Source organism: Solanum pennellii, chromosome 6, assembly GCF_001406875.1.
Source record: "Solanum pennellii chromosome 6, SPENNV200".
NCBI classification, from domain to species: Eukaryota; Viridiplantae; Streptophyta; class Magnoliopsida; order Solanales; family Solanaceae; genus Solanum; species Solanum pennellii.
In genome coordinates this window covers 9,163,773-9,177,667 of record NC_028642.1, presented here as the reverse complement: position 1 = coordinate 9,177,667, position 13,895 = coordinate 9,163,773, and the positions used below count along the sequence as shown (strand labels likewise).

Here is a 13,895-nt window from a genome sequence, read left to right as displayed (position 1 = left end):
ATACAATGTACCAAAATGTACTTTAAATTTGTGGACTTCAACATGCAACGTGGAATGTTGAAATTAAGGAGATGCCATATTAGGAAAGAGACATTCTTTTTTAAACGAAGGAAAAAAGAAAGTAAAACAAGAAAATTGAAAGAAAAGGAGTATTTTACAGTATCTTTCCTACTCAAATTCAATAAATCTTGACATATTGAGAACCTTAGACATATATGATATGATTAATTCTTTTTTACTTCCACTTACCCATTACTTAAGGTAAAGAAACTTGAATTTGCAACTCTATATTGTAAAGTCAAGTTGAGCGTGCTATATTGACTTTTTATTTCCCTTTTGTCACCATGAGACAAAACTAGCTTAGATGATAATGATATCCTTTTTTTTTGGGAATAATGGTTGCATATTCAATGTTTAGAGAAGAGTTGAATACTTTAAACGCTATACCAATATCTCAAAGAAAGAGCAGAGTGTGTGACTTTTCTTGAACAGTTGCAAATTTATTTTTTCAGAGCATTTAATCAATTCCTGTATGTGGGAAAAAAGCTTTTTCAGAACAATGAGAAGGTTCATAATAACCAGAAATTTAGTGTTAATAGGAGGGACTAAAATCAATACACAAACTCTGATCCTTTAGATAGATACAAGAAGTTCAGGAATATGCTTTCGTAGAACTCATCAAAAAGTTGACTTGGAGAGGGGCGGTATTTTTTTTTTTGGGGGGGGGGGAGGATGTTAACTGGATAGGATTATCATACCAATATGGAAAAATTCTAGATTAGTCGGAGCATTGCTTCTAATTTGTTCGCTAGATGTGTTCAACACATTAAATGATATAGCCCGAGATATATCTGGCTAAAGTAGTTCGAGAATGTCTGTCCAGACACATTGTTGGCAAACATCGGAGGAACTGTCAAAATGCTAAGTCTATCTAAACATTACTTCTTTGCACCCTCTTTTGCCAGTAGATCAGCTACTTGATTTTTCTCCTTGTATGTGACTGACTGTTGGATTATCCTATGACTGCATCTATGACCTGCACTCAAAGATTGATAAACAGTAAGTCAGATGTCCATATTGTAGCATGTTGATTACCTCTAATGAATTTGAGGCTATTCTAATGGAGTAGGATTATGTTGTGAAGCAATCTTTAATACCTGCATGATAGTAATTAATTCAATAGTGTAAGTGACATTGGGGATACCTTTCATGAAACCAATAATGCCTTTAAAAGGAAAGCTTGAAGATCTCCTTGATGGCTCTTGCATTGCCTATTTTCCTTTTGGCAAGTTGTGTAGAGGAGTACTAGATCTTCTCAGTGTCATATTCCATTTTTTCACTGACAACTATATTTCTGCCATTTATATTTGCTCTTGCCTATTGTCTATGCTTTCTCTCATCCGAAACAAATCTCAGCATAAACATTAGAAGATCGAAATATTTCTTAGTGGCGCTTATATGGTTTGTAAGATGAACACTTACTAGTGAGCTGCATATCCCAGAAGCTGGAAAAGGTGCAAATAGCTCTACAATCGGAGCTGAAAGCTCATGAAGCTCTCAAGGGGCAATATGCAGCTGCAGTTTCAGAGCAAAGGCATTACAATTCTATCTTAGAGGCTTTCCAGGTATGGTCTCTATTAATATGATCTGAAGAAAGCAAAATACATTTAGAAACTATATTTGAAAATGAATCGTAAAATCTTTTTTTTTTCACTTTAATTTTTATTGAAGATGTTGCACTTTAATAACGTATCCATCTAAACTTTGAGTCATTGAGGGGAGCATTTAGTTTGCACCTTTTGAATACATCCTGCTAAAGTTTGACTCATTGAGGGAAACAGTGTATAAACAGAGTAGCATGTGGACTCTGCAATTTTTTTTGATGACAAGGGAAACCTGCAGCCGCTACCCTTTGAGTGCGCACAAGGTAAAACCCCCGCTCCTATGCAATAGCTTGCAAACCACATAGGAGAGGTAACCCGCACTAGGCAAGTCTGGTGCGATGAGCTCGACCCAGGAGGCAAACACCTTGCTTTCGCTGGCAAGGGGTTTCGAACTTGAAACCTCCAACATAGAAGTCCCAAGCTCAAAGGACTGGGCCATCCAGAAGGGTAACTCTGCAGCTTTGAATCTCTATAGAGCAGGCTTTGTTGGATATGGACAGCTCACTGTGGCTTTTAAAGAAAACTAGTCTAACCCTCAAATTCACATTTATGCAAGCTAAGTATGTGTTGTAACCACTATGACTCCTCTTATCATAATTACCCAAAGAAACTTGCGGCACAGGTACTTTAGAATAACATAACCCATCAAGAACCTTGGGTTTCTTTTGTGGTGGGGTTTGTGGTTGGGGTGTTGGTTTTGGTGCAGGTAAAGATTCTTGCTACTGTTGCCTTTTGGTGTTAGACAATTGACATTTTTTCAGCTTGTTATTATTTTTACTGTTTTTTACTTATTTCAATTTAGTGCTTCCTATTCTTTAGCTAGGCTTAATCAACTTTAGTTCCTCAACTTTCTGAAGTTAAATGGCCCAATTATGGCTGTTAGTGGCCCCCTTTTATGGTAGTTAGTGGCACATGTTCTTATTTTAGTTTTAATGTTTATGTTTTTTCTTTGTATAAATTCAGACTTTCTGCAGATTAATTTACATAAGGAATTTCACAAGTGCACTCTATTTTTATTTTTTCAAATCAGTTTCTTGAGTATTTTTGTTCTAACAGTGGCATCAGAGCCTCTAGTTGATCTTACAGGACAAAAAAAAGTTTTAACCTACAACACAAATGGCATCCAACAACCTACCTTTAAATCCACCATTCACTTTCACTGGTGAAAATTACCAAATCTGGTCTGTGAAGATGCAAGCTTTTTTGGAAGCCTATGAACTTTGGGTAATTGTGACGGAAGATAAACCACTTGCTGCTCTACTAGCAAATCCTACCTTGGCTCAGATCAAATCCAACAACGAAGAGAAGGCAAAGAAATCTAAAGCCAAGTCACTTATGCAGAATGCTGTGGCAGATACTGTGTTTTACAGAATCATGGCTTGCAAAACTGTAAAAGAGGCTTGGGATAGGTTGAAAGAAGAATATCAAGGCAGCGATAGAACACGTCAAATGCAAGTGTTGTTGGGCTACTGCCCGTGTTCCAGCCAAAGGCCCATGGCCTAATCCTACTTGGAAAAGGATTAGAATTATTCTCTTTATTTGGTTTCCAATTCTATTAGGAAAAGGATTGGAATAGTAATCCTATTTGTAGTTGGTTTTGGCTTTGTAAGGAAAAGCACAATTCTATAAATAGAGGATGATTTTGAGAGAATAATTAATTGCTCATTGGTATTGTCTTTGAAAGACGTTAGAACATAAGAGAGGTTTTTGAGAGAGCTCTCAACAAGAGAAAAGAGAAAGAAAAGGGTTCTTTTGCTGCAGTATTTTCTCCGACCAGTAACGTTCAGATCGTGTTTCCCGATTAACTAACCGTTGGATCGGGCTGAAATTTGGACCGAGTGTTCCTGACATCTTGGTGGTTGATTTGAACGGTGGAGGTCGGATTCGGAGGTCAGCAAGATCCTATTTTAGGTTCCGAACCGAAGCTGGGTTTGAGTGGTGTTTCTTTCTCTTTATCTTTTGTTGGTGTAGCTATTGTTTGTTCTCTTTTGGCACTTGTTGTGTAGCCATTAGAAGAATATTTGTAACCCTCTTATTGGTATAGTGAAGCAATTCGGATCTTGTCGATCCCGTGGTGGTTACCTTCGGTTTGAAGGGTTTTTCCACGTTAAACGTGGTGTTCTTTATTGTTAGGTTTTCGGTTTCATCTTTTCATCACAACAACTGGTATCAGAGCTAAGGTTATATATATGGAGGGTAATATGAGCAAGATGGTAGGTCTAAACGGAAGAAATTACTACATATGGAAAAGCAAGATGAAAGATCTATTGTTCGTGAAGAAGATGCATCTTCCGGTTTTTTCTGCTCATAAACCCGAGTTGTGACCAATGAAAATTGGGAATTTGAGCACCAACAAGTATGTGGATATATAAGACAATGGGTTGAAGATAATGTTCGCAACCATATTGTGAATGAGACACATGCTAGAACATTGTGGGAAAAGTTGGAGACGCTTTACGCTTCAAAAACTGGCAATGACAAGTTGTTCTTGTTAAAGCAATTGATGACCTTTAAATACAAGGAGGCAGTTCTATTCTTGATCATATAAATGATTTTCAGGGTATTCTTGATTAGCTATCAGGAATGGGTGTGAATTTTGATGATGAAATACAAGGACTTTGGCTTCTTAATACTCTACCGGATTCTTGGGAAACTCTTCGTGTTTCTTTAACAAATTCTGCCACTGGTGGAAAGGTGACTATGGAATATGCAAAGAGTGGTGTGTTGAATGAAGAGGTTAGAAGAAAATCTCAAGACATATCTTCACATTCAGATGTTCTATATACAGAAGATCGGGGGAGACATAAGACAAGAGATCCGAGGAGTAGAGGTAAAAGCAGAAGCAAGTCAAAATTCAAGAATCCAAATATTATATGTTATCATTGTGGAAAGAAAGGACATATTAAAAGATTTTGTAAACAATTGAAGCAAGATCTTAAAGAAGGGAAGAAGGAAGAAAACAACGAAAATAATGTTGTTGCTGTTGTCCATGATGACCTTCTCTTCGCTTGTGATAAAGACGTCATCAATTTTGTATCTCAAGACACAAGTTGGATAGTAGATTCTGGAGCTACATCACATGTCACACCAAGAAAAGACTTCTTTTCATCTTATACTTCTGTTAACTCTGAGGTGTTAAATATGGGTAATACTGGTGAGGTTAAGGTGTTTGGTGTTGGCACTGTTTGTTTGAAAACCAATACTGGTTCAACGTTGGTCCTTCAGAATGTCAAGCATGCTCCAGACATTCCAATAAATTTGATATCTGTAGGACAACTAGATGATGATAGCTATCATAATGACTTGTGCAATGGCCAATGGAAGCTCACCAAAGGCTCACTGATTTTAGCTCGNGATGACTTGTGCAATGGTCAATGGAAGCTCACCAAAGGCTAACTGATTTTAGCTCGAGGAAGAAAACATTCAAATTTATATGTGACACAAGGATCGATTCTTGGTGACTCTATAAATTTGGTGGAGAGCGAGACTTTATCAGAATTGTGGCACAAAAGGCTTAGTCATATGAGCGAGAGGGGGATAACCTGTTTGGCTAAGAAGAATTTGTTTGCTGGTATGAAACAAGCAAAGGTGAAAAGATGTGTTCATTGCTTAGCAGGGAAACAGAAAAGAGTTTCTTTTCACAGTCATCCTCCCTCAAGAAAGTTTGAGCTATTGGAGCTAGTACACTCAGATTTGTGTGGTCCTTTCAAAGTGAAGTCAAAAGGTGGTGCACTTTACTTTGTTACTTTCATTGATGATCATTCTCGCAAGATTTAGGTATATCCTTTAAAATCCAAAGATCTAGTGCTTGATGTGTTTAAACAGTTTCAAGCCTTATCTGAGAGACAAATGGGAAAGAAATTAAAATGTATTCGCACTGATAATGGAGGTGAGTATATTGGTCCGTTTGATAACTACTGCAAATCGCAAGGAATACGTCATCAGAAGACTCCTTCAAAGACTCCTCAATTAAATGGTTTGGCAGAGAGGATGAACAGAACTTTAGTTGAGAGATTTAGATGTGTGCTTTCAGAGGCTAAACTTTCAAATTCTTTTTGGGCTGAAGCACTTAACACTATTGCTTATGTTATCAATTTGTCTCCTGTTGTTGCTTTGGATGGTGATGTTCCAAATAGAGTTTGGTTTGATAAGGATGTTTCTTATGATCACTTGAAAGTGTTTGGGTGTAAAGATTGTGTGCATGTTCCAAAAGATGAGAGGTCGAAAATGGATGTTAAAACTAAGCAATGTATCTTCATTTGTTATGGTCAAGATGAGTTTGGATATCGCTTTTATGATCCAATTGATAAGAAACTCATTAGAAGTCGTGATGTTGTGTTCTTTGAAGATCAAACTATTGAAGATATTGACAATACTGAGAAACTAGATTCTCATACTGATGAGAGCTTAGTTGATGTTGATCCAATTCCTATTATTGATACATCTTCTGCACATGAGGGAACCCAAGGTAATGATCAAGATAATGATGAGAGTGTAGAACATATAATTGTTCCTACTAATGATGTTGTGGTTGATAATCAACCAACTCATGTTGGGATGACCGCTTCGGATGCTCCAGAAACCTCTTGTAGAAGATCTACTAGAGAGAAGCGAAGCTCAACACGTTATTCTCATGATGAGTATATTCTATCATATATTATTATAAGTGGGAAGCTCCAACCTTCAAAGTTGAATTACCATTTTACCTCTCCACTAAATCAAATTAAGTTAATTAATTTTTAAAATACTAATATTTAATTACATAATGGTAGAATATAAAGTCCAACAATGACACTTTAATTTTTTTGATTATGACATTATAATTATAATTAATTAGGTTAACTTAAATTAGAGTAGAAAACAATAATGTATGTAACTCTTTGAATTTTGTGATTCTTTGAATTTGAAATTAACATGAATTTATCTATCATAAAACAATAATGTATGGAACTCTTCAAATTTTTATGATTCTTTGAATTTTGAAACTAAAATCAATTTATCTATCATGATTCAATGTGTCCCATTAAAAAATTTTGGTAGGTGAAAAGACAATCAAATATCCCTATAAATACCAGTTAATTGCTTCCTCTCTCATCACATTCTTTTCTTTTCTATAATTTACTATTCTCTTTTCTTCTTCTTAGATTATGACACGAAAATACATATAGTCAAGAAGCTAACTGATGAGAAGAACAAATAACTTCATTCTGAAATTAAAAGAGAAGTTTTCTTATAATATAATTCAACTGTTATACTTAATAGTATAAGATATGACTTATATTCCTTTAGATCTTTTATGTTAGATTATGATTTTAATTTTTTTTTTGGAGTTAAGTTATGGTTGTCCAAAATGGATTTGGTATGCAACCCATATTTTTATGTAATTATATATTATTTTGCATTGTTATGAATTTTTTTTTGTTTTTGTGTTATTATACTTTTCGGTGTTATTTAATTGACAGAACTTCTTTAATACATGACGAGTTTGATAGTTTATGAAAAATATGATTTTGTTTTAATAGAAGTAATTTAAATAAATACATAATTGTGTGATGTTAGGGGAAATAATAATGATTTTAATACAACTAATACTATATATATAAATATGTATTCTCGTGGAACTCACTTGTAAAGCACGTGTCGAGAAGGAAAAATTACATGAATAGATATATTTTTAAAAATAATTACTGATTTTAGCAATACTTTTTGTTTATTACTATTTATAACAATATTGTGATAAATCTGTAATATATATTAAAAGTGAATTATGTATGCAATAAATTTGAATTATAATTGTTTTTGAAATATATTATGTTTGTTTGGTAAAAAATTGCCACATTGTATTATAAGTGTATTAAAATGTGAGATAAATGTATTATCCATCATTAAAACTTGTATTATATTTGAATAATAAATTTATCTTTGTAATATGTATTAAACTTGTATTATAAATGAATTAAAAACAGTCAATTGAAAAAAAATATTATTGCTATAAATGGTAAATATTTTTTTATCATAGTATATTTATGTAAGTTTCCCTGTCGAGAACTAGTTGACTAATATGGGAGAACCTAAAGGTTATGATGAAGTCATGTTGGATACTCATAGAGATAAGTGGAAAGAACTCATCGTAGACAATCATGAGTTTTGTAGAAGTGTGGCAGACAAGAAGCCTGTCAAAAGTTCCTCCACTTGAAGTCCATTTGGCCCCTTGGCTGGAGGGGGAGTTTGTTGGGCTATTGCCCGTGTTCCAGCCAAAGGCCCATGGCCTAATCCTACTTGGAAAAGGATTGGAATTATTCTCCTTATTTGGTTTCCAATTCTATTAGGAAAAAGATTGAAATAATAATCCTATTTGTAGTTGGTTTTGGCTTTGTAAGAAAAAACACAACTCTATGAATAGAGGATGGTTTTGAGAGAATAATTAAATTGCTCATTGATATTGTCTTTGAAAGACATTAGAACATAAGATAGGTTTTTGAGAGAGCTTTCAACAAAAGAAAAGAGAGAAAGAAAAGGGTTCTTTTGTTGCAGTCTTTTCTCCGACCAGTAACGTTCAGATTGTGTTTCCTGATCAACTAACCGTTGGATCGGGCTGAAATTTGGACTGAGTGTCCCTGACATCTTGATGGTTGATTTGAACGGTAGAGATCAGATTCGGAGGTCAACAAGATCCTATTTTAGGTCCTGGACAGAAGCTGGGTTTGGGTGGTGTTTCTTTCTATTTATCTTTTGTTGGTGTAGCTATTGTTTGTTCTCTTTTGGCACTTGTTGTGTAGCCATTAGAAGAATATTTGTAACCCTCTTATTGGTATAGTGAAGCAACTCGGATCTTGTTGATTCCGTGGTGGTTACCTTCGGTTTGAAGGGTTTTTCCACGTTAAACTTAGTGTTCTTTATTGTTAGATTTTCGATTTCATCTTTTCATCACAATAAGTGTTGAACCTGAAAAGAGAGTTTGAGTCCTTGAATATGCATGAGGATGAAACTATCAGTAAGTATGCTGATCGAATCTCCTTAATTGTTAATAACATTAGACTTATTGGTGAAGAATTTACAGATAAACGAATTGTGGAGAAAGTTCTTGTGACTCTTCGTGAAAGATTTCAATCTAAGATTTCCTCTCTTGAAGAATCCAAGGACCTGAGCAAACTTTCATTAGGTGAACTAATGAGTGCTCTTCAAGCACAAGAGCAAATGAGGACTATGAGACGAGAAAAGTTCATTGAAGGAGCTTTCTCTGTACAAAAGCAAAAAGGAAAGCAACAATTCCACCAAAAGAATAAGGGCAAGCATGATGGAGGAAACAATAGTGGAGATGTGAAGCAGAAGTTCCCTCCTTGCAAACATTGTAAAAGAAACACATCTGGAGAAGTATTGTTGGTGGAGAGTCGATGCTATATGCAACAACTGTAAGCAGACGGGACATGTATCCAAGGTCTGCAAATCAAGAGCAAAGGCCTCTAGTGCTTTGCAAGCACAAGTAGCAAAAGCTGCCGATGTACATGAAGAGCAACTATTTGCAGTTTCATACTTTTCAATCTGTGAATCCTTTGATTCATGGCTTCTTGACAGTGGTTGCACACATCACTTGTGCAATAATGTTGAACTGTTCAAATTCCTCGATGATACTTACAAATCATAAGTAAAAGTGGGAAACGGTGAGGCAGTAGAAGTCAAAGGCAGAGGTACAGTGTCTATCTCAACAATATCAGGTATCAAAACTTTTTCTAATGTTTTGTACACACCTAATATGAGTCAAAATTTGTTGAGTGTTGGACAAATGCTTGAAAATAATTATTCTCTGCATTTTAAGAATCGTGAATGTTTTGTTTCTGACCCTTTTTGGAGTAGAGTTATTTTATATCAAGATGAGCAACAGAATGTTTTCAGTTTATTGGGAGAAAATAACTCAGCATGCTTACACTATTACTTAACAAACATGTACAAACCTATGGCACAAAAGGTTTGGTCACTTCAATCTGAGAAGCATCGCCGAGAAGAAAAAAAAGGAGCTAGTGGAAAATATGTTTGATTTTCTTTCTAATGCTCAAGTTTGTAAAACTTGCCAACAGGGAAAGCAAACAAAATTGCCATTTCAAGTAAATCAAGTACGAAGAGCTAACCAGAAACTTCAACTCATTCATACAGATGTTTGCGGCCCAATGAAAACAGATTCGTTGAGTGGTAACAGATACTTTCTCCTCTTTATTAATGACTACACCAGAATGTGTTGGGTTTATTTCATAAGATTGAAGAGTGAAGTCTTTGATCTTTTTAAATAATTTAAAGCTTTAGTAGAAAATCAATGTAATCTTAGTATTAAGGCTTTAAGGTCTGACAATGGAGGAGAATACACTTCTTCTAATTTGTGGAGTTTTGTAATAGCACAGGTATTGAACAACAATTGACATTACCACACACTCCACAATAAAATGGCGTGTCTGAAAGGAAGAACAGGATAGTAATGGAGATGGCCAGATGTCTTTTGCTCGAACGAAAGATCCCAAATCAGTTTTGGGCTGAGGCAGTCAATACCTCTGTATATTTGCTGAACAGATTGCCTACTAAGGCCTTGCAGGATCACTCCATATAAAGCTTGGTGTGGGAACAAACCATCAATACACCATCTCAGAATCTTTGGGTGTATATGTTATTATCGAGTTCTAGTAACAAAAAGGAGTAAGATGGATAACAAGGCTCATAAAGGCATATTTATGGGCTATAGTTCATCCAAAGGTTACAGGATTTTCTGTTTGAAATCAGACAAAATAATTCTCAGCCGAGAAGTGAAGTTTGATGAAGCAGCTGGTTGGGATTGGAAAAATCAGAAGACCTCTTATTCTGATTCATTTTCAATAGAGCAGCCTCAACTTTCAGAAGATGAACTAGTGGATGATGTACCAGTGAGGGGAACTCGATCCTTAAAAGATGTCTATTAGCGGCGTAACTTGGTTAGCTCTGAACCAACAAGCTATGCTGAAGCACAAGACTCTTAGGCATGGAAGAGAGCTATGTAAGAAGAACTAGACATGATCGAGAAGAATGGAACCTGGCAGCTTGTTGACAGACCTAGAAATCGCAAGGTAATTGGTGTAAAATGGATTTTCAAGACAAAACACAATCCTGATGGAACAATTTGCAAACATAAGGCTAGATTGATGGTGAAGGGATACACACAACAATATGGTGTGGATTACCAGGTTACATTTGCTCATGTAGCAAGGTATGACATAATCAAACTTATTCTTGCATTTGCATCTCATAGTTCCTGGCAGATTCATCAACTTGATGTCAATTTGGCTTTCTTGAATGGTTTGCTTGCTGAAGAGATCTATGTAGAGCAACCTGATGGTTTCTCAACTCCTGGAATAGAGGATCAAGTTTATCTCTTAACTAAGGCCTTGTATGGCCTAAAACGAGCCCCGAGGGCATGATATGAGAGGATGGACAATCATCTCATCCAACTTGGCTTTAGTAGAAGTCAAAGTGAAGCTACTTTGTATGTGAAAGTCAATGCTGCAGGTGAGTCCTTAATTGTCTCAATTTATGTGAATGACATGCTTGTGACAGGAAGAAAAATTGAACTAATCCAAAGGTTCAAGGATGAATTGGAGAAAATCTTTGAAATGACTGATCTTGGAGTCATGAAGTACTTTCTCGGCATGGAAGTGTTGCAGTCCAGTGATGGAATTTTCATATGCCAGCAGAAATACATTTCGGATATTCTAAACAGGTTCAAAATGCAAGACTGCAAGCCTGTGAGTACTCCAATATCTACTAGTGCGAAGCTTGACAAGGATGAGGATGCTGAAAAAGTGGATGATAGTATGTATAGAAGCATAATTGACAGTCTTCTATATCTAACCGCAAGCAGGCCTGACATTCTATTTGTTGTTAGTTTGCTCTCAAGGTTCATGCATGCACTTGAGACACATCTCACAGCTGCTAAAAGAGTGTTAAGGTATATTAAAGGAACTAGCAAGTTTGGAATTTTTTTCCCAACATCTGCCGAAGTAACTATGAACCTGATCGGGTACTCTGATAGTGATTGGGGTGGTGGAGTTGATGATTCCAGAAGCACATCTGGATATCTTTTCTGTTTGGGGACAAGTTGTTTTAGTTGGAGCTCTAGAAAACAAGAAACTACAGCTCAATCAACAGCAAAAGCTGAGTACTTAACTTCTGCATTTGCTGTGAATCAAGTATCTGGCTAAGGAAGATGATGAAGGACTTAGGCCATGAACAAACAGCAGCTACTAAGATCATGTGTGACAACAGTTCAACAGTTTCAATTTCAAAAAATCCAGTGTTTCATGGTCGAACTAAACATATCAAGATCAAGTTTCATTTTATTAGAGAAGTCCAACAATCTAATGAAGTGTTGATTGTTCATTGTTCATCTGAGAACCAGTTAGCTGGCATTTTCACCAAGTCATTCCAAAGGAAAGGTTTGAAAATCTGAGGCAAAAAATTGGTGTTTGCCACAAAAATGCCAAGGAGGAGTGTTAGACAATTGACATTTTTTCAGCTTATTATTATTTTTATTGTTTTTTACTTATTTCAATTTTAGTGCTTCCTATTTTCTAGCTACACTTAGTCAACTTAAGTTGCTCAACTTTCTGACGTTAGTGGCCCCATTATGGTTGTTAGGGCCCCCCTTTTATGGTAGTTAGTGGCACATGTTCTTATTTTAGTTTTGATGTTTATGTTTTTTTCTTTGTATAAATTTAGACTTTCTGCAGATTAATATACACAAGAAATTTCTTAAGTTCACTCTATTTTTATTTTTTCAAATCAGTTTCTTGAGTAATTTTGTTCTAACATTTGGAATATATTTGTCACCACTCACCAGATGTTATCACTCCTTAGTTATTCAATAATTATAGCATTAGTTATCTTTTTAGCAGTAGTTATTTCCTTTTAGTAGTAGTTATTTTCTTGTAATAGTGCAGTTTTTCATTCAAGTAGTGTTAGGAAGTCATGTCCTAGTTTCTAGAGGTAGTTATCTTGTAAGTATTGTATTTAAATTGTCTGTTTGTCTAAGGAAATGTAAGGAGAAAAGTAATTTCAGTTTCTCAGTACTTTAACTGAAGAGATTGTTGGTTCTCTCTTAAAGAACCAGCACCATAGATCGTAAGAAGAAAACTTCAGATTTCATATTGCATCACCCCATGCCAGATCCATATCAGGGGACCATAACACCATACTCGTAGCAAACAGCAAATCCTTCTGCTATTCATACTTCATAGTTCAACTTCTCTAGACTAAGAAGATTTGACGAGCCTGTCTTTCATTTTGGTGAAGTGCGAACTAACTCTATTCATTTCTATTCTTCATACATTCTCATAATGTTATGTTGGGGTTTAAACCGTACTTTGGTTTACTCCAGTTTTTGTGGGTTTTCAATAAGAAGTTGTGCACTGATGTTCATCTATAGCACCCATAAATCATGTTTACTCCATTTGTCAATGCCTATTCAACGAGCAAAGGTGCACTGCTGATGATTATTTTTTCCCTACTGATGTTGGCTCGGTAATCCCCTTAAATCGTATACTGTGTTTAGAAATTCATTCTTTCAGATTTTTAGGGAAGGACATCTAGTTTTGTTTGAATTGTAGGAATCATGATGCTGTGAGAATTTATCTAAAAATGAACATCTCACATAAAGTTGTTTTTTTTATAAATTTTTTTACTGTTCCGCTGTCTATAGTGCCTCTTCTTGTTTAACAGTTATATGAATGTGATTTTTTAGTTTAGAATTACCACCACATCGTTGAGTAGTTCCTAATGTTATGCTTCTATTATTTGCAGGTGGAATGTGCTAGGAATGAAATACTTCGCATGCAGACTTCAAAAGAACGCTTAGCAAGTTAAATTTACATATACTAGTTTGTTTCAAGTCATGCACAATGTATATTTTGAAAAACAATGTTAGTATTATTGAAGTAAATTTTGAATTATATGAGGTACAAATATAGTTAATTCTTTATAGAGATAAGGGTCAAAAACACATCTAAACTATCCGTTTTTTTAGTTTCAAACCTAAACTATTGAGGGTGAGTTTCATACTTAAACTATCTGTTTTTTAGTTTGAGAAACACACCTCAGTGGTGAGTAATGCACTCTCTTTTATTTGAAAAAACCATGTCACATGGCATTCCACATGAATAAAATATTTTACCTTGACAAAATTGAATGATAAACTATAAATATTAAGTAAAAATTAAA

The 13,895-nt window shown here is 35.2% G+C and overlaps 1 protein-coding gene across 4 annotated transcripts in view; it reads left to right on the top strand.

Moving 5' to 3' along the window:
• The window catches only part of LOC107021073 (coiled-coil domain-containing protein 93), a 35,508-nt gene extending 21,831 nt beyond the window's left edge, over nt 1-13,677 (top strand). The window contains exons 8-10 of one of the 4 annotated variants that reach the window (XM_027917855.1): nt 1,503-1,625; nt 9,740-9,851; nt 13,479-13,677. In XM_027917855.1, coding sequence (XP_027773656.1) covers nt 1,503-1,625; nt 9,740-9,851; nt 13,479-13,492 — 249 coding nt within the window. In that variant the 3' untranslated portion in view covers nt 13,493-13,677. The other 3 variants (XR_003578960.1, XM_015221656.2, XM_015221659.2) reach the window with 3 other exon arrangements.
• Nucleotides 13,678-13,895: the final 218 nt, after the last annotated feature.